Source organism: Benincasa hispida, chromosome 10 (genome assembly GCF_009727055.1).
Source record: "Benincasa hispida cultivar B227 chromosome 10, ASM972705v1, whole genome shotgun sequence".
NCBI classification, from domain to species: Eukaryota; Viridiplantae; Streptophyta; class Magnoliopsida; order Cucurbitales; family Cucurbitaceae; genus Benincasa; species Benincasa hispida.
Window position 1 is genome coordinate 39,724,167 of NC_052358.1, and position 21,709 is coordinate 39,745,875.

General features: G+C 31.6%; 1 protein-coding gene across 1 annotated transcript; it reads right to left on the reverse strand.

Annotated features, from left to right (window-relative positions):
• Positions 1-1,355: 1,355 nt before the first annotated feature.
• Positions 1,356-11,496, reverse strand: LOC120088785 (disease resistance protein At4g27190-like). The gene is made up of 5 exons (XM_039046222.1): positions 11,397-11,496; positions 5,822-8,631; positions 3,990-4,931; positions 2,744-2,809; positions 1,356-1,610 (listed from the first exon to the last, which is right to left on the reverse strand). Exons 2-3 carry the CDS (start codon positions 8,585-8,587, stop codon positions 4,011-4,013), a joined length of 3,687 nt encoding a protein of 1,228 aa, XP_038902150.1. The 5' UTR covers positions 8,588-8,631; positions 11,397-11,496; the 3' UTR covers positions 1,356-1,610; positions 2,744-2,809; positions 3,990-4,010.
• Between the last annotated feature and the right edge of the window lie 10,213 nt (positions 11,497-21,709).

Genomic DNA, 21,709 nt, shown 5'->3' on the forward strand with positions numbered 1-21,709 from the left:
CCTTGGCCCTCACTAACCTCTAGTGAAGCTAATGCATCCTCGATAACCATTCCCTCGATAGGCTCTTCTAACCTCTTCATAGCTCTCAACGTGGGCCTCATACTTGATCATTTTTCTTTCTAAAACCTTGAATGCATGACATGGAAAAACTATCCTCATGCTCTTTTATTCTTTTAAGCACCACTTCCACTTACTTCACCCGAGAGCCTCTCTTTCCATACTTAGAACATTCTGTCCACTTACAACTATGTCAAACGTCTAACTTTCAATTGCTTTAACCTTTCAAGTTCCCTATGCGTTGAACCTTTACCACCCGAGAGCACTCCTTCATAACACATAGGTTTCCTCTTTTATAGATTACAAATAAATTATTCATTACATGTAACTTGGTTTACATTTACACTAATATTTCTAGACATTCTAAATAGATAATTAAAAGGACTTGAACGTAATTGACTAGTAAAACAAGTTAAGGGCTTACATATATATTTCTTGTCTCTCTCTTCTTTCTCTTTTCTTTCTCCTTCCTCGCCCTTCTATCTGTTGTTCTCTCTCCTCCCTTATTATCTTCTCTCTTTTTCTATTATATATGATGGCAAATATAAGTTGCAGGTCTACACTGGTTTGGGTAGACAAGGAAGAAACTATATGCGGGCTCAAAGACCTCAGAAAACCAAAATTATTTAAGAAAAAAAGAAGAAGAAGAAGAAGACGACGACAACGACTTAGGGTAACTTAAAAAATGAATGAACAATCGAGCAAATAGACCATCCAAATCTAGACAAATAAGAAGAAAGTGGTAGGAAGGATTAAAAAAATATTTTTCCAATCATCTTGCCACATTATCTATTTAATCAATTTTATGTTTAAACTTGATAGAATTATTAGTTGAGAGACATTTTAAACTTATTTTTGAAAACTTTTGGACTAAAGCTAATTTAAAACATTAAGAACCAAACACGCCTATTGTTAAAAACTCAATGACCAAAATTACATTTTCCTTAGTCTTATTAGAACTTATAGAGCTATGTAGAACAATGTCATTGATAGAATTATAAGTATAAAATGGGTAGACCAATATTTTATTCAGACTTTGATAGACTCTATTATATTCTATGACTATTTATGTCCAATAAACTGTAATAGTCAATGATCGACTTATATCCATTCAATGATAATTTTTTTTTTAAAAAAAAACAAATCAAATAGTTTTTTTTACACAATAATGACTAGCAAACATTTTATTGAAATCAAAATTAATAAACAATTCAAGAGAGTTTCATCTTAAATTTGGATAAAACACACGTGAAAAAGGAACATAAATTGGTTAAATATTTTTCTTCAAACGTCATCACTATTACAAAGCCTTATCAAACACAAATCAACAATCAATTAAAAAATTCAAACCAACATAAGAAAGCACTTGTGAAAAACATATACTCCCTATTTACAAATCAACATAATATTCAATTACAAGGTCGTTTAAAATCCGCTAGCAACTCTTAGTATAAATATACTTCTATAAGTAATGTACACCCAAAGGTATGCAACCTATAGTGACTGATGGCAAATATCGAACTCCAATAGCTTGTCGAAAACTCAAGAGCCATCTGGTGAAAAAAGATGAAAAAGAAAAAAGAAAAAGAATGTACTAAAACACTTCAGTGACTTGTAAGTTAATGACAAAATAATATCAATAGAACTCATTAAAACATTATTAATGCAAGAATTGTTTATACTCAAATAAAACATCAAAGGGATCTATAATAAAAACTACTAAAAGTACATAATCCTAGCCAGCAAAACTTGCCACAAATCTATACCTAAATTTTTGTCACGTTTGTTATAGAATAATCTCAAATACGTGCTGTTATACAATGCATAGAATAATCTTAGATTACCATATTATATATCAAAGAATTTTTAATTATATACAGTTGAGCAAATTTCTTTTATACTTTAATACAATATTGTAATAAACGACTAAACACCTCAACACACGACATAAAGTGTATATATGTGTGTATAATGAAGATCTAGCAGTTTGAAAACGACCATAAACATAAAACTTTCGATCTTTCTCTAATACATTCTCAATTTATTTTCTCTAAAAAACAACCTTAGGTAACTTAAACATTTTTCAACGTAAAACAATTTTAAATTCTCAAATAAGCATAAACCATCTCAAGCACTTCTAAAATCATAATTTCAACTAAAATCGTGATATTACTAAAATTTCATAACAACTTTCAAACGAAGCTATTGCGAAATTGGCAATTAAAGAACACAAAAAAGAACGTAGAGATAGGAAAGATCGACACACAGATATACGTGGTTCACTAACAATATGTTAGCTACGTTTACGGACAGAGTGAGAACAATATTATTTGAGAGAATGTTTTCAAAATTACATTAAAACGACGTCTCTAAGGTTAGAGAGTTTATATAGTGCATTACTCTAATAACTGCAAATAAATAAATATGTTGAATACAGACAAATTCAAGACATTTCAATAGAAGCTCATAACAATAGATCTAAGATCATAGACGTTATAAACTCTTTAAAATTCTGTGCAATGATAAATCATTTTGTTTGCAATTCAGATATTCGTAACAAACAAAAAATTATCTCATAATCAAACAGTCAATATATCATATTCCCCATTTGCTGTTCACAATATGTTTTCCTTTGAAAATACACTATAAAATAGTTTTGAATATGTTTAGTTTGTGGGTGCTTTACCTTCAAATGATAGAATCATCTTCATAATCAGAATCTGCACAATCTTCCTCTTCATATCTAATGAGACTAAGAAATTTAAAGGAAAAAACAATCAATGGATAGTTTAGAAATCATAAGGAATGAAAAATATAATTTAGGGGTAAAGTTCCTATATTCCATTTCAAAATTATTAATGGTAAATTTTTTCAGATAAACAGCAACATGTAAGTTTTGTCGCGTAAGTATTTAGGTCTTGTTTGGTAATCTTTTCGTTTTTAATTTTTTTTTTTAATTTTTTGTTTCTTAGAAAAAATCATACATGTCTGGTAACTGTTTTTTATTTTTTAAAAAATATAATTGCTAACTGTCTTTTGTTTTTTATTATATATTTATTTTAACATTTTTTAAATCATAACGATAAAAACATTATCGATATTTTATAGGAATGAATTAATCATAAATCAGACAAAAAAATATAAAAAATAAACATATCGATAAAATAAAAAAAAATAAATAGTTTAGTTTGAAACTATGCTGTTTCGTTAAGACAATTTTATTTCTTATATGATACTCAATGTCACATGAATAGTCATTTTACAAAATAGAAAAATTAACTAATATGTGAATACAACCGTTCAATCACGCGACTCAACAAATACTATAATAATAGGTTAGTAATGAAGTAATTATGTATAAGAGAGAAAGGAATTGGGGTAATAATTTTTTATGTCTTTTGTGTATTAAGTATCATAAGAAAAGCATTATTAGAACCAATTTAGATAATCATATGTTTTAAGAAAATACGTATTTTTTCTTTAAGATTGTCTATTTCACACAAAAGAGAGGGAAAAAAAAAAAAAAAAACTTATATACACAATCTCATCTAAGGTTGTCTTTTTCTAAATTTTTAAATAATAATAATAATAAATTTTATTCGCATGTCCAACCATTTTAACTTTCAATTTTGAAAGAATTTTTTAAATGCTTTAAAAAATATGAATGTCAGAATAAGAAATTACAATTGATGTGAATATAAAGTGTATTAAAAAAAAATATTTCGAACATTACTTTTCATTGAAAATTTTCATATAAAAAGTATGAAAAATAAATTCAAAGTTAAAATACAAATTTTATTGTAGTGAACAACTACAAGTCACATTTTTGTTTTCAACTTGTAACTTTTTCTTTTTTTCCTTTTAAATACGTTATTTTCAAATCTTCATAATTCCAAAAATAAATTATAAAATTTAATTTAAAACATACATACCACTGGCAGCATACATATAATTCATGGTCGGAAGTTTTGGATGGTTCTATTTACACTATTCGTTGTTGATGATACTTCAAATTCTGTATCTTCCACCCACATGGATTGCAATTCAGGTGTCATTATTACTCCAAGTGAAAATGTCTTCATTTTAGGGCATCTTTTTATGACCAAACTCTCCAAACTTGGAAACTCAAGCATGCATTTTCCAGAGTAAAAGCTATCCAATCGTGGTAAACAATCAAATTCCAGCTTACCCAATTTCTTGAAAATAACACTTTCATCATTTTCTTCTTTTGCTTCAACTATGCAACTCATTCCTTCACAATAAGACACTTCAATGGATCTGAGATTCACTAGGTTTTTTGCCACAGTAGAGCTAAACAAATTCATCATTCCATTGCATTCCTTGACGTGAAGTTCATTCAAGTTTAAGAACGTGATTGATGATGGCAGTAAATACTTCAAATTCTCACATCTTTCTACTTCAATGCTTTCCAAGCTATCAAAGCTTGTGGTCATTTTAGTGTTCTCCTTCCATATGTGTGCCAGCTTGGTACAACCATGAATTTTCACTCTCTTTAGACTTGGAAATTTCATGAACTCAATGACATCTTTTCGCCACACGTGTTTTAGATTTGGTAGATTGAGTAAATGTAACTCCCTCAAGGACCATGCTACTTTTGTGTCACCAAAACTCTCCTTTTCAATTTCAAAGATTCTCTTTAATGACGCACAAGAAGTAATTTCTATTGTATCTAAAGAAACAAGTGATGTCACCATGTTCGAAGGAAACATGCATCTTATTTTGGTGCACATTTCAATTCTAATTGATTGGAGTTTGCAAAAAGAATTTGTAGTTGGCTCATTATTTTTATGCCATAACGTCTCCAAATTTTTGCTTCCGATAATTGATAAATCATTCAATTCGGGAAATAAAACCTGTCATTTCAAAATATAATCCTTTCGTTATCAAGAGTATGGTCATCTGAAATTTTTTTCCTTAAAAAACTAAACACAAAGCCAACTTATGGGATTCTATTTTACCTAAATAATATAAAAATGTATCTTAACAATTTATTAAGCTTCGAGTTGGATAACAATTTTGTTTTTAGTTTTCTATTTTGAATTTTACATTTTCATCTCAATTTCCTTGTCATGTTTTCAACTTCCTTACAAAATAGTAATAATAAATTTGAGTTCTATTTTAATAAATATGATAGAAATTAAAATGAATAACAAAACAAACCAACTTAAAGATGGGAGTAGTGTTTGTAAAACTTTATTTTTTTAAAAACTAAAAACCAAAACCAAAGGTCAATCTAATAATCATTTATTATTTAGTTTTATGGTTGTTAAATTTATGTTTGTTTCTTCCAAATTTATCAATTACGATTTTTACCTTTCTTAATGAAACACTTAAATTCCTAATTCAATTTTAATACGAATAAACAAAAACACTATACATACTTTTCGAAAAGTATTTTTTCGAGCTTCCAAAATTTTACCTTTGTCTTCTAAAACATCAGTAGAAAGACTAGATGACAAAACATAAAAAGTTAAAAGTATGGATAAAGTAATACTTTTCAAACACTAAAAACTAAAAATCAAATGATTATTAAACAGAACCTTAGTTTTCTCTTTTCTAAACTTCGACCAAATCATTTAAGGAATAAATTCATATTTTTGTTTCTTTCATTTTGTTAAATCTATTATAATGTTTTCAAAACTAGATTATACCAAATAGAAAGCTATAAACAAAAACAAAAGCAAAATTGATTAAAACATAAAACAAAAGAAAAGTAGAACAACAGAAATTTGATGGTACAAACCTGCTGATCAAAAAAGGGAAGGATACTTTGTGGACTTTCTTGGATTAATCCTTTGGTACAAAAACTTGAAAGTTTATCCACATTTTCAAGTATTAAAGAAGCTAAAGGAGTAGTACAAATGTTGGGTTGATCTTCAATTTCCATGAATATAATCTCGTCCATCATACCACAGTTAATCACCTCAATCTCTTGAAGATCTGAAAGCCCTTTAAAAATAGAGAATGAGAAAAGATTCCTTAGCTGCCCACAAAATTGAATTGCTATAGTTTTAAGCTTCTTGAAAGGACTTATTGTAATATGCTTTGGAACAATATTCTCCAATCTCCTCATTCCATAAAGAATCAAATACTTTAAAGAAGTGAAATCACTTCCAATCAAATGTGGCATTTCTGAATTACTATGTTCATCAATAATCCATAGATACTTCAAAAGAGGAAAACCATTTCCATTTGGTTTGAAAATGCCATTTACAAAATTACCCATTGAATCACTTACAATCAACCTCTCACTTCTTTGCAATAGTATTTCAAGTCCTCCATCAATTGAACCAATTTGGGATTCAATATTAAGCATCAAGGTTGTTGCATATTCATTAGAAACTTTGGGTTGAATAATATCATCTGACTCATTACTACAAATCCAAAATTCTTTTAAGTTCTTACAAGTTTGTGAACTTATTTCGGATAGAATCTTAACTTTCCAACTTTCTAAACATAAATTTGAAAGACGTGGCAGATAATTCAATTCTGAAAGTTTGACATTCTTAATCAATTCATCTTTGTACCATACTTCTTCTCCCCATCTGCAAAAGCTATCTTGTAATTTCAACTCTTCTAGTTTTGTCATACTTGAAAAAATATTTGCAGGAACCACCTCCAATTTAGAGCAATTTAACACTTCTAGTACCTTAAGGTGTGTCAATTGACTCATAGTTGTAGGTAAATGATCTAGCATATTACACTTCATGATTCTCAAAATTTCTAATTTCTTTAGCTCGCCAATTGTATCGATATCATTAAATTCACAACATACCATACATAATGTTCGAAGGTTGTTTAACGATGATGTCGTCCATAACGGTCGGTGGAAACACATCCCCGTCATGTCCAAAACCTTAAGCTTTTCCATTCCTTCAAAAAATGCATATGGAATTTGAAGATTATTTTCCACCAACCAATTAGAAACTCTTAATATTAACAACTCAAGTTGTGGAAACTTCATCTTTGGGGGAAGGTTGTTTAAGTTATCACAATTTGCAAAGATGGCACGATGAGAACCACTTCTATACTCATCTTCCCATTCATTAAGTTTATATCCAATGTTCAATGTAGACATGTTGCCTTCATTTGATGCAATGTGTATGGCAACATCACGAACCACGTCGTGCATTTTAACATATTTGTCTTTTGAATCGCTGTCGGCTTCGAGAAATAAAGAAGACGATATTAGATCATGAACCAACTTCATTACCCTATTTTTTGCATCCTCCCATGTTTTTACTTTATTCAACAATCTCATACCCATGGCATACATTTGTAAATCTTTCATACCAATCTTATAATCATCTGGAAATACGCTACAAAGAAGAAATAGTAACTTGGTTTCTTCTCCATCTAAATATTCATAACTCAACCTAAGTGAAGCATAAACTTTGTCACTCACTCCTTTAATATCCATTCCAATGGAATTTTTCAATTTGCTTAAAGCATCCTCCCAATAGTGCATATCTTTTCCCTTCAATGCCTTTGCAATAGTATCAAGTGCAAGTGGTAACCCTCCACATTCTTTTGAAACCTCCTTTGCAATGCTTTCCATATAAATTGTATCAAACTTATCACCAATAATTGCCTTAAAAAACTTCCAGGACTCTTCTTCAGTTAGAGAACTCACTTGAAAACATTCTTGTGTATTCATGTTATTGGTTAATATATCTCGTGATCGGCTTGTCATAAGTACCTTACATCCTTCTTTACTTAATGGAATCCCAATCTCTTTTATAAGATCATATTCCTTCCACAAATCATCTAATAAAACGAGGATATTACCTTCCATTTTCGCCAAATTATTTCGTAGAAAAGACGCTCTCCCCTCCTTACTTTTTGGCAACTCTATGTTCAATTGATCTCCGATTTGTTCTTGTATTTGTGTTAGATCATTAGATCGACCTACACTCACGTCGATCACCCGATCAAACGATTTGTCGTCCTCTTTCAACACCAATCTCTTAACTTCATTGAGCAAATAAGTTTTTCCAACGCCTCCCATACCATATACCCCAACCTTATTGACATCAGGCTTTGCAAGTGCATTCTTGATATCTTTAGCCAATGATGTTTTTGACTCCAAAACTTGATAATCTCCAGGAACAATGGTATTCTCAGTATCTGCAAGAGGTGCACGATATCCAACTTCCAAAAACTTGTTTCTTTTATCTATGAGTTGAAGGATATAATTCACTTTCTTCTTTGTTTCTCTACTTAGTCGGTATCTTTGAGCCAAGTTAAAGCATGATGGGTTGGAACTGGATAGCTGATGATGGATCATTGCACCATCTACATCGGTCAGCCACTTTGAAACTTCATCAGAGACCGTATACGCCTTGCCTTTTGCTTCCTCAACCCTTTTATCTACATCCCTTTTAGTAGTCTCAAGATTTTCGATTTGCTCTTGAAGCTCCTTCTTGTTTTTGTTGTAGCAAACTAGGTAACCTAATTGATGTCCAATAGGTTTAATTGTTGCTGCAACGACTGAGACTAGAACATCCATTCTTAGTTACGGATGTTTTCCTTTCAAACTCCTCTTGATTATCCCTACAGATGGCAAAATCACCACAATACTAATTAACAAGAAATATTTTATATAGATTTAGAGGAAAATGTATGTTTTTACCTAGTTAGTTTGGAGTTTAATTTTCATTTGGTTCCTATCTTTCTTATTGTTATATTTGAATTTTGAATTTGGTTTCCGTTTGATACAAGTTAAAGTCTGCTTGGATTGATTAGGAAAAGGTGTTTTTTTTAAAAAAAAAAATATATTCGTGTTTAAATTCTTTTAGTAAAAAACGGTTTAAAATGAACTATAAATATGTTTTAAAACCTATTTTGAGTGGTTGTCAAACGTATCCGTTTTTCTATTTTAAAATGAATTATTTTCAAAATTAAACACTTCAAAAGTTAATACGAACATATATTTAAAGGGTTTAAAAGTTAATGATTAAGAGTTAATATTTCAAAATATATGGTCAAAAATTATTGGTCGGTTCGATATTTTAGGGGTCATTTCATAACTAATTATCTTTTAATTTTTGACTTTCAGATTTTAATTTTTTAAAAAAGAATGGGTTTGATAACCGATTGAGTTTTCTATTTTTTTCCTATTTAAAGCACGTTTTTAAAGTGTTAAAATATTTTTTTTAAAAAAAAAAAAAAAACGGTTTCTCTTTTTGAAAAAACGCGTGTTTTGATATTTTTTCCGCATTGTTCTTTGATTTATTTTCCATTTTATCATAATGATTTCTATTTATTTATATGAAATTGAATTGCAAATAATGTTTAAAATATTTTCTTGTTTTACATTTAATTTTCACATCAATTCTAGTTTTTCATCTTAGGAAGAATATCTTAAAGTTTCTAAAAAAACTACATATTTCAAAATAAAAATAGTTGGAAAAAATGCATAAATATTTTGTTAGTGTTCAAGGACAAATAAAATATTTATATAAAATTATAGTATTCGATAAGTTATGTGGCTGAAGTGTTACATTCAAAGATTGGTAAGTTGTTTTATATAAGAAGAGTATTTATGTCACTTTTTGAGCACCATAGCTGGTACATAATTTTCTTAAGAAAACAAGGTGAATTAGTTGGGTCTAAATTTATTGTTTTCATTGTTTCTTTATTCTCTTGTAATTTGTTCTTACAAAAAATAAATCTAGTTTCTAGTATTTTGTCAATTTGTTAATATTGTTGTTTTCCTCATTTGATTTTTTATTCATCAATATAGATATTATTTTATCAATATAGATTTTATAAAATGAAATGAAATATTATAATAGTATATATTAGATGAAAAGAATTGTAAACACTTTCATTTTATTTTTATAAAAAATATAGAACAAAAAATGTCACTGAAACAAAAATATGATTTTGAATGATAGATGATGTGGAAAATGTATTTTGTTTTTTACTTTTTAATAAGATATGTCTTTTTACGTACACTTCAAATCTACATCAATTCTCGTTTTTTTTTCAACAATATATGTACAGTTAATATTTACCCTTTAATATTAATAAAAAATGGAAAATGATATTATAAAATGGCAAAAAACTTAATAGATAGACACAACAGCCTCTAATCCAAGGCATGCAATTAGAAATAAAATTATCGACATTTATAATTAAAACTACACCGCGTTTTCCGAAAATGAAAACAGGTTTTCTAAGAACTTTTTTTTTTTCCTTTCTGTCGTTCTTAAAATCTACTAACAATTTTGAAAACGTTTTTAAAATTTAAAAAAAAAAACCAGAAAATTGAACAGAAAATTATTTCAAGTGTTAAAATGGTTGAAAATAATTATAAGATAGAGCAAAATTTTAGAACTACAAATGATAGACGTTAATAGGCCGTGTCTTTTAAGTAACAATGATAGAAGTCTATTAGTATCTATCAATGTCACTGATAGACACGGATAGAAGTCTATCAATGTCTATCAGCATCTATCATTGATAGTTCTAAAATTTGATATATTTTGTAAATATTTTGGTTCATTTTTTTATATTTAAAAATAACCGAAATAGAATTTTAAAGAAAACCTATCATTCTTTAAAAACTAAGAACTAAAAACGAAAAACAAAAAATCAGTTTGTTATAAAACACATCTTATTTTCTTCGTTTTTTGTTTTTAAAAATTAATCTTATAATTAACCACTATTTTGTTCTATAGTTTCTTGCTTTTATTACTACATGAGAATAAAAACACTTTCAAAAACCAAGGCCGAAGTAGTTTATAAAACTACATTTTTCTATTGAAATTTTTTAGAATTCAAATGTGTTTTTGAAGGAATTTAAAAAGTTCATCCAAAAACTGTATAAAAAAAAGTATCATGTCCAAAAATATAAAATAAACAACAAAATGATCATAAAAAAGAATCTAGATTATATAGGGAAGATCATCAATGGTCAATTATATGAAGAGAATTCAAGACAAGGTTACAAGTGAATTAAACATAGTTAAATACCACTTTTAATTTATTTCACATTTACAAGTAACTTGGAAACATGTTTACATGAAAATCACATTCATAAATATAAATTCAAACATTATTAAATCAATTTTAAATGATTAAAAACATATCTTCGTAGTAATTTTACACACAATAAAAGTAATTCGAACTCTTTCGACATCATTCCTAAACATGACAGTAATACTAATAATGATAAAACAAAAAAAAAAAACGAAAAACCAATATTGAGCTCGAAATTTAATCATAACTTGTGAACTAGAAGTAGATGAACATATAAATGAAAAGAAAATGACGTAAGTAGGTATAAGAGGTATTCTAGAGATATCACTCACCCGGTAGAAGGCTGAAATGTTGATTAAAGTGAAATACAAAAGGGTTAATTTGTTTAGTGAACGTGGGGGAGTTGTATGATTTATATGCTTAATTTTAATTATCCATGTTTGGGAAGAGGAGAATATATAATCTTAATTAATTTAGAAAAGTGTGGGTTGAAAATGTTTGGATCAGTTGGATATAAATGAAGCTTAGAATATGCCTTTTCCATCTTCATTTTTTTCTTCGTTTTTGAGTGTTTCTTTAGCAATCCCTTGCCTTTCAATTTTCATCTTGAGTGGACTGATGAAAATTTTGTTGATTTTCTTTTATTCTTTTAACTTTCTTACTACTCATTGATCACCATTAATATTTAGTTATCGTTCTACATTCGTGTTTGAAATACTTTTGAAAGTTCTACATTTTAAAATAATTTCTACTATTAAGAGGGGTGTAATAGATGATTTTTTTTTTTTCAAAATAAATTTTATTTATATATATTTCTTTATTCGTCTATATATTTTGAATTGTGGATATGATTTGATCCAACCTTTGTCTAATTCTAAAAAGTATTACCTAATCGATAATTAAAGAATATAAAAACGTAAAAAGTATTAACTAACAGATATACGTGATTCACTAATAGTGTGTTAGCTACGTTCATACGGTAGGGGAATAAAAATATTATTAGAGATAATGTTTTTTTAATACAGCAAAAACGATGTCTCTAAGGGTTATAGAGTTTATATAGCACACCGTTCTAAACCCTAGTGTCATAATCGTAAATAACTACAAACAAGTAAATATATGCTAAATACGAATTTTGAATAGGTTTCGGGAGTGTTGCCCCCTAACCCCCACCAGGGCATGCTACCCCTGGACCCCAGCTCGCTGACCCATACTTGGTTGTTTGAAGCACCAACAAACAAATAATTCAAGGCATTCAAACAAATTTCCACCTTGACTTGAATTCTCTCCTAGATAACAGATGTACCAGATGCAACATAAATCAACATTGCCAGACGTACCCATACTTCTCCCTCATGCCTCAAAATGTCCCACAAAGGGGACCACTAACAATTCAGAATATTCAGCAAGTCCAAACAATGTTGGAACTTGCCTTGTGGAACAAGTTTGGTGAACATATCAGTAGGGTTATCAACAGTACCAATTTTCATCACTTTAACTCTCTGCTCACCTGTTAAGAAATGATATCTTACATTAATGTGCTTACTTCTCTCATGATGAACTTGATCCTTGGCTAGGCATATTGAACTCAAACTCTCACAATATACAATAGCTTGCTCATGATGCAAACCAAGATCACCAACTAACCCCCTCGACCATATTCTCTCTTTAGTATCTTCTGTCAATGTTATGTACTTTCCTTCAGTAGTAGACAAAGTAACTTTATGGTGTAAGGTTGACTTCCAACTAACAAAAGAACCACCTAGAGTGAACACATAGCTAGTCATAGACCTTCTACTGTCAACATCTCCATCATAGTCATCTACAGAATATCCAATCGCCGTGTCATTCCCATAAACGAGACCAGCGTCAGATGTACCTCTAAGATAATGAAAAATCCTTTTAATAGCTTGCCAATGCTCCTTCCCAGGTTGACCCATGAACCCGCTGACAACACTAACAGCATGGGTAAGATTAGGCCTAGTACAGACCATAGCATACATCAAACTTTCCACTACACTAGCATAAGGAACTCGAGACTTGTACTCCTTCTCAGCTTCAGACTGTGGTGAAAAAAAAATGACGACGAGTATTTGCGCACTGGGTGTATTTATAGGTTTAGCTGATAACATACCAAACCTGAAAAATATTTTTTGAATATACCCTTTTCGTGACAAGGAGAGCTTATTCTTATCTTTGTCCCTATAAATCTCCATATCCAAAATTTTATGAGCAACACCCAAATCCTTCATATCAAACTCAACACTGAGAAGATTCTTCAATTTCAAAATGTCAGACTTGGACTTTGTAGCTATGAGCATATTATATACATATAAAAGTAAATAAATCATCAACCCTGAAGAAACCTGTAAAGGGACCATTAAACGGAAGAAGATCGTCCCAATTTCCAAAATTTTATAGAATACTAATTTTACAGTAACATACATTATGAATAAAAAATTTATGACATGCATAGGCTTAATTAAAGAGAAGAAAAATAGAAGGGTTCGAAACTCTTACCTTTGAAAAACAGTCTTCAATGGATTCCCTCACACTAATGAACATCACCTGTTGGGGTTGATACCCTAAATCTCGTAGGGTCCTATACTTTGTAAACCTTGTATGAACAAACTTATAAGTGATTAATAATATTTGATATTTTATTCACTTTGTCTATGAAATATGTGATATTTTAATTGCATTGACCACAAACCAATAAACTATCATCCATGGTTATCGTTGTAACTTAAACATATATATGGAGACATACAGGTGGATCCTATTTAAGTGATAACCTAAATGGTCTATATTATATGGATAAGGCTCGGTATCTTATCCTGCTAACACTACGAGTATGGCCTGCTTTGTAGATGTTACAAATGTTGTAAAGTGCTACAGATGATCTGATCCTGATCATTCATGTATTAGACATGCGAGCGAGGATATTCTATATAAAGGAGTTTGTATAAGACCGGACCATGAAATGCTTAGTCTTATTGTATAATGTCGTTCATAATAGAGACTTTCATTTCACCAGGATGACCATAGGTAACATGACCTTAATCCTGAGTGAGTTGTGAACTCTGTGCGTCGAAGCCAAGGGTCATGCATTAGAGAGCAAAGTTTGAGATGCTAGCTTATGTTGACAGCAAAAAATAGAATGTTGCCTTAACCTAATAGAATGTTGACTAAGTCCTAGTAGGATGATTAAGGATCAAGTTAGAACATGAAGAAGACACCAAACCACATCCATTAGTTGGACAAGCTAAGGGAAGACAACTAAGGATAACATGCAAATAGGAGGTGGCCTACATGTGGAACTAGGAGAAGGGATGCAAGCCTTATAGATGGCAGCTCCAAGAAGCCCTATGCATTGGCCACTCCAGGTTGAAGACAAGAAGACTCTCCATGCAAGCTAAGTGCCAAGCTGTGGAGGAGTTAAAGTGCCTATAAATACCTTGAAGGAGGGACCTCATTTGCATCACGAAATTCCTTTTTCAACTTAAGGGGTAAGGGTGAGATGAGAGTAGAACCTGAAGGAGGAAGGGGAGGCTAGGCATCCAAAACATCCAGGTAGGCATTGGACCTCTCAGAGTCAGGCGTTGGAACCTGTTTGGGTGTTGGCAAAGTGGGCCAGGCGTCCAAGCCTTGTTAGCTGAAAGGCAACCTTGTGTCTAAAATAGTATTGGTCGGTTAGGAAGCTTAGTTCTCACCTGTTATGGTTGGTAAGATGAAGTTTAAATAAAAAAGGTATTCTAAGGTTAATTTAGCCTTAACTTTAATATTTTATGTTGAGTATAAATCCTTCTAGACTCGAGAATTTCAAATGGAGGATGAGTAGTTGTCGATTGAGAGCGAGTGATTGTTTTTAAAAGAACGTCTTGATTTATCAAAGTTTTAAAGATTTTGTTTTTATGCTTTGAGTTAATTGGGACTCTAGTTTGAATGTTTTTGCTATGATTTCCAAAGAAGTTTCATAATTATGAAACCTAGTACCAATACGAGAGCTCTACGTGAACATATGACGAGTGCTATGAGTTGAGATGGTTCTGCATTTGCACAAAAACTGAGTGTGTTGAGTTGGTTCCACCTCAGTGAGCAAAGGTGTGAGTATGGTTCCACCTTATTAACCAGGAGTATGGAGTTGGTCTACCCCGGTGAAGTCAGAGTACATGTCTGAAGTATAGTTATCTCATGTTTAGTAACATGCTTACAGTTTTATCACATGTTAGTTATTTATTCCAACATGTTTTGAATTATGAGTTTATTTGAGAAAGTAACTAACTAACTGCCACAAGAGGTTAAGATTTGCAACATACCAAAGACCTAGCGCTGCTTAGTCATGTGCCTTAAACTAGGGTTGATTATCATGAGTAAACTATAGTTTGTAAAAAATAATAGGACAAGTTGTGCGAAATTGTTAAGTTAGTTTGTTAGGCAATGAACTATTGAATGTATGGAATTCGTATTTTACGTGTAACTATAGCTAAGAATGGAATAGTTTGCCAGTAGATATCACAAAAGGGTTGTATCTACTGTCTTCACGCTTCCTTCCGGGTTCGAGAGGTCAGCTTAGGAGGGGGTGTGACATGTAGCTTGAATCTCCAATGGTACACGAATAATTAATTAAACTATTTAATTAAATTATTCACGGTTCATTAACTATTGGCACTCCACTGAAGACCAAAAGCTGCACTCTTCGCACTATAGATATATTTAGGTGTCAATTTGATGTAACCAATAAATAGTATAATGACCTTTCACAAATTGCTTTTAAGTACAGCTGGGTCAGAATTATAGTTTTTAATAGGCAAATATATGCTAAATATGAATTTTAAATAGGTTTTGGGAGCGTTGCCCCCTAACCCGCACCAGGGCATGCTGCTCTTAGACCCCAACTCGCTGACCCCGCGTACTTGGTTGTTCGAAGCACCAACAAACAAATAATTCAAGGCATTCCAACAAATTTCCACCTTGACTTGAATTCTCTCCTAGATAACAGATGTACCAGATGTAACATAAATCAACATTGCCAGACGTACCCATACTTCTCCCTCATGCCTCAAAATGTCCACAAAGGGGACCACTAACAATTCAGAATATTCAGCAAGTCCAAACAATGTTGGAACTTGCCTTGTGGAACAAGTTTGGTGAACATATCAGTAGGGTTATCAACAGTACCAATTTTCATCACTTTAACTCTCTGCTCACCTCTTAAGAAATGATATCTTACATTAATGTGCTTACTTCTCTCATGATGAACTTGATCCTTGGCTAGGCATATTGAACTCAAACTCTCACAATATACAATAGCTTCATCATGATGCAAACCAAGATCACCAACTAACCCCCTCGACCATATTCTCTCTTTAGTAGCTTCTGTCAATGTCATGTACTATGCTTCAGTAGTAGACAAAGTAAACTATATGCTGTAAGGTTGCCTACAACTAACAACAAACCACCTAGAGTGAACACATAGCTAGTCATACACCTACTACTGTCAACATCTCCAACATAGTCAGCTACAGAAAATCCAATCGCCGTGTCATTCCCATAAACGAGACCAGCGTCAGATGTACCTCTAAGATAATGAAAAATCCTTTTAATAGCTTGCCAATGCTCCTTCCCAGGTTGACCCATGAACTCGCTGACAACACTAACAGCATGGGTAAGATTAGGCCTAGTACAGACCATCAGCAGTACATCAAACTTTCCACTACACTAGCATAAGGAGCTCGAGACTTGTACTCCTTTTCAGCTTCAGACTGTGGTGAAAAAAAAATGACGACGAGTATTTGCGCACTAGGTGTATTTATAGGTTTAGCTGATAACATACCAAACCTGAAAAATATTTTTTGAATATACCCTTTTCGTGACAAGGAGAGCTTATTCTTATCTCTGTCCCTATAAATCTCCATATCCAAAATTTTATGAGCAACACCGAAATCCTTCATAACAAACTCAACACTGAGAAGATTCTTCAATTTCAAAATGTCAGACTTGGACTTTGTAGTTATGAGCATATCATATACATATAAAAGTAGATAAATCATCGAACCTGAAGAAACCTGTAAAGGGACCATCAAACGGAAACAGATCATCCCAATTTCCAAAATTTTATAGAATACTAATTTTACAGTGACATACATTATGTATCTAAAATTTATGGCATGCATAGGCTTAATTAAAGAGAAGAAAAATAGATGGGTTCGAAACTCTTACTTTGAAAAATAGTTTTCAATGGACTCCCTCGCACTGATGAACACCACCTGTTGAGGTTGATTCCCTAAATCTCGTAGGTTCCTATACTTTGTAAACCTTGTATGAACAAACTTGTAAGTGATTAATAATATTTAATATTTTATTCACTTTGTCTATGAAATATGTAATATTTTAGTTGTATTGACCACAAACCAATAAACTATCATTCATGGTTATCATTGTAACTTAAACATATATGTGGAGACATACAGGTGGATCCTATTTAAGTGATAACCTAAATGATCTGTAGTATATGGATAAGGTTAGATACCTTATCCTGTTAACATTACGAGTATGACCCGCTTTGTAGATGTTACAAATGTTGTAAACTGCTACTGATGATCTAATCCCGATCATTCATGTTTTAGACACACGAGTGTGGATATTCTGTACAAAGGAGTGTTTTTAAGACCGGACCACAAAATGCTTAGTCTCATTATATAACACTGTTCATAATAGAGACTTTCATTTAACCAGGATGACCATAGGTAATATGATCTTAATCTTGAGTGAGTTGTGAACTCCTGCCCATGAGGGCGGTCCTTTCATTTGTATGGGTGAGAGTGGCCAGATCGCTAACTCAATAAGCCTATCATTTTGGATAGTTGTCTGATTGGGGAGTTGGAAACACATTTACCCAAGATGGAATTCACTTCTTTATGGAAGTAGGGATAAGTAAATAAATTTCTCCCTTAAGGACTGATTCTGGGTCTTAAACAATGTTGCGCCACACCTTCTCCTTGCCCGAGAAGGATTTAAACATAGTAGGACTCTGATCTATTTTTCATTAGAGGGATCAGTGGTACTTAAATAGTTAGATGTAACTATATGGGAGAAATGTTAATTTGGCCCAGCTGTACTTGCAAGCAATTTGTGAAGGGTCATTGTACTGTTGATTGGTTATATCCTATGGACACATAAATATATATGTAATGAGAAGAATGCAGTTGTCGGTCTTTAGTGGAGTGCCCGACAGTTAACGGATGGTGGATAATGTAATTAAAGAGTTTAATTAATTATTCACTTACCATTGGAGCATCAAACTATAGGTCCATAAGATCCCCTTGGTAGCTCAAAAGAATTTAGTTGAGAATCAGTTTTTGGGCTAATTTGAATTGTTTAAATTAATAAGAGGGAATTTAATAATATCTGATATAATTAAATTGATTCAATTATATATGATATAATTGACATAATATATTTCATACATTATAGTTTAATTGGAGGAATCAATATTTGAATGTGATTCAAATATATTTTTTATGAATGAGATTCATAGTTGTTAAATATAAAATAGAGAAAAGGAACTATAGTTTATATTGTATATGATGCAATATTAAAACATATATTATAAATAAAATATGATAAGTTGGTTATCATATTTATTTATATTATTTATTATTTTGAATAATAATCATTTTTTCTTTCAAACCACCTTAGTGGGTGGTTAAGCAGTTTTTTATGGCAAATAGAATAAATAAAATATATTTTTATTGTTCTATAAAAAAATCTACACGAAAAACAAAAAGATCATACAATAGGCTACACGATTGAGAAGCTTGCTAGTTGCTATACGAGAAGCTTACTAGTTGCCATACAATAGTCATTTTCCTCCATATTCTTCCTCCTTCAAACTCTCAAACTCCCTCCTTACGAAAATAGTCAGAGCCCATCACTCCTGGGTTCTCATCCTGAGAATACCGAGGATTCCAAGTAGTACTATCTTCAACCTTTTGATTCATGATTTTCTTGAAGAGGGTCTTCAAGTTCTTGTTGTTGTTTGAAGAGTTCGTGACTGTTCGACGGTTGTACGAGAAGAAGTGTTCTTCAAAGGTATAATCACTTGATCTCTATTTCTTGTTTAGAAAGCATGTTGTAATTTTTTTTTTAGAATGCATAAATTGTATTAACTATAAATTTGTAATTTCAATCTAAATGGATTTGAATGATCCACTTCCGCTCAAGGATATCTTTTTAAATGAGTTCTTTCACCACCAACATTAAAAAGGTCACTACCACAAAAGCAACATCAGTATTCTCTAGATGAGAATCCAGGAGGAGTGGTGCTTTGGCTATTTTGGATTTTGAGAGGGAAGGGATTTTTATTTATTTATTTATTTTTGGTAGAGAGGAGAAGAATGAAGGATAATAAAAATCAGGACCTTTCTATCATATTCAACACACTCCTCTGTATTCCTTGGAAGAAGAACAAAGAAGAAAAAGTGCAGCCTTCCACTTACGTGATGTGAAGTGGAATGGGGGAGGGGGAGTTACAACTCCCTCCCATTAATTATTTTTAAAAAATTAAATAAAATAAATTAAAAATTGACCTTTTTAAATATAAAAATATTTAAAAATATTTATACTTTATAGTAAAAAGTTTCAAAAATACAAAGCACTTTTTAACTTTTGGGTATAAGGTGTAAATATTTTTGGGAATTTTCTATTTACAATAATTTTCCATTAAAAAACATAATTTATTTTTATAGATAATTTAATATATATATATGATAAACACTTTATCATATAATATATATATTAAACTATATGTTATACCAAATATAACATATAACCTATAGTTTATATATTGTATCAAGCACAATATAACATATAGTTTCCTTCCTCTTATCAATGACATTTAATATAAATCATATTTACATTAAGTTTTACAATATGAATCCAATTCATATAATTAATATTTGAATCATAATCTTATTTTCTCTCATTAATATTATAATGTATCAAATACATTATAGAAATTATATTATATATAATTAAAATTTATTAATTATATCATATCTAATTAATTCCCTCAATTAATTTGAACAATTCAAATTAATCCCAAAATTGATTTTCATAAAATCGTGTTGAGCTACTGAGAGGACCACATGGACCTGTAATGTAAAATCCCGACCAAGATTAAACCCTGAGCCAAGTAGCTACGTTACCTAAGAAGTTCAAAAGAAGAGAAGGCTACGCTAAGGAAGCTAAAATTTACTAAGTATTTGACTTATGCTTGGAAGGGGATTGAATTTCCCATGAAAAATTCTAAGTGTTGGTACATAGTGGTTTAAACCTAACAAGGTGAAGTTAGAATTTTGGCTAAGTATCCAACTATGCAGTGGAAGTTAGGAGTTAAAACCATGCCATAGTGAAAAATGGCGGGATTGGACTAAGTGTTTGAGGCATGCTTTGGGCTTGGAAATACTTGGAGGCATAAACTAACCTAAAGCAGTAAAATTGGGCCATGTGTTAGAAACTACTTAAGTAGGACGCATACTAAGACCCTTTTGGACGCATGATGAGCAATTCTTAGGTACCTAAGGTTAAAGGAATGCATAAATGAAGAAAGGGTTGTGTGGGACAAACCATGCGTTGAGATTGGCAAAACCAAGTGAAGGGAATAGGTGTGGATGCATGGTATGTTGAAAGCAAAAATTTGGCTAAGTGTTTGGGAGAAAAATGGACGCATAGAGCATATAGTAAGGGGAAATCTAACCAAGTGCTAAGTATGAAAGGAGTAAGAGCTTAAGCTTGGGTATGCTAACCTAAGTTGAAGAAATAGTTGGAGTTGTTGAAGTTTCTAACACATACCAAAGGCAAATGAATGCATAGGACTAGTAAGGATAGCTCAACTCATAGCTATGTGCTGGAAGAGAGAGCTCAACTCGTAGCTCAGTGCTAGATATTGGCTAAGAGCTGGAAGAGAGAGCTTAACTCGTAGCTAAGTGCTAGATTTTGGCTAAGTGCTGGAAGAGAGAGCTCAACTCGTAGCTCAATTGGGAAAAACCCTAAATCTACTCTACCATGTGAGTGCATGCCATGAGAATTTTGGCATAGGTGAATGCATGAGGGGAATTAAAGGTGTTGTAACCTAAGTATAGAGGCAAGTTAGTAGTATCAAAGAGGAGCCATGCGTCAAAGCTAAGGGTCTTGTGTTAGAGAGAAAAATCCGAGATGCTAGCTTATGTTACCAGCAAAAAATAGAATGTTGCCTTAACTTAATAGAATGTTGACTAAGTCCTAGTAGGAGGTGGCTGATTAAGGATCAAGTTAGAACATGAAAAAGACACCAAACCACACCCATTCGTTGGACAAGCTAAGAGAAGACACCTAAGGATAGCATGCAAATAGAAGGTGGCCTACATGTGGAACTAGAAGAAGGGATGACACCTCCAATAAGCCTATGTGTTGGCCACCCCAGGTTGAAGACAAGAAGACCCTCCATACAAGCTAAGTGCCAAGCTGTGGAGGAGTTAGAGTGCCTATAAATACCTTGAAGAAGGGACCTCATTTGCATCACGAAATTCCTTCTTCAACTTGAGGGGTAAGAGTGAGATGATAGTAGAACCAGAAGGAGGAAGGGGGAGGCTAGACATCCATA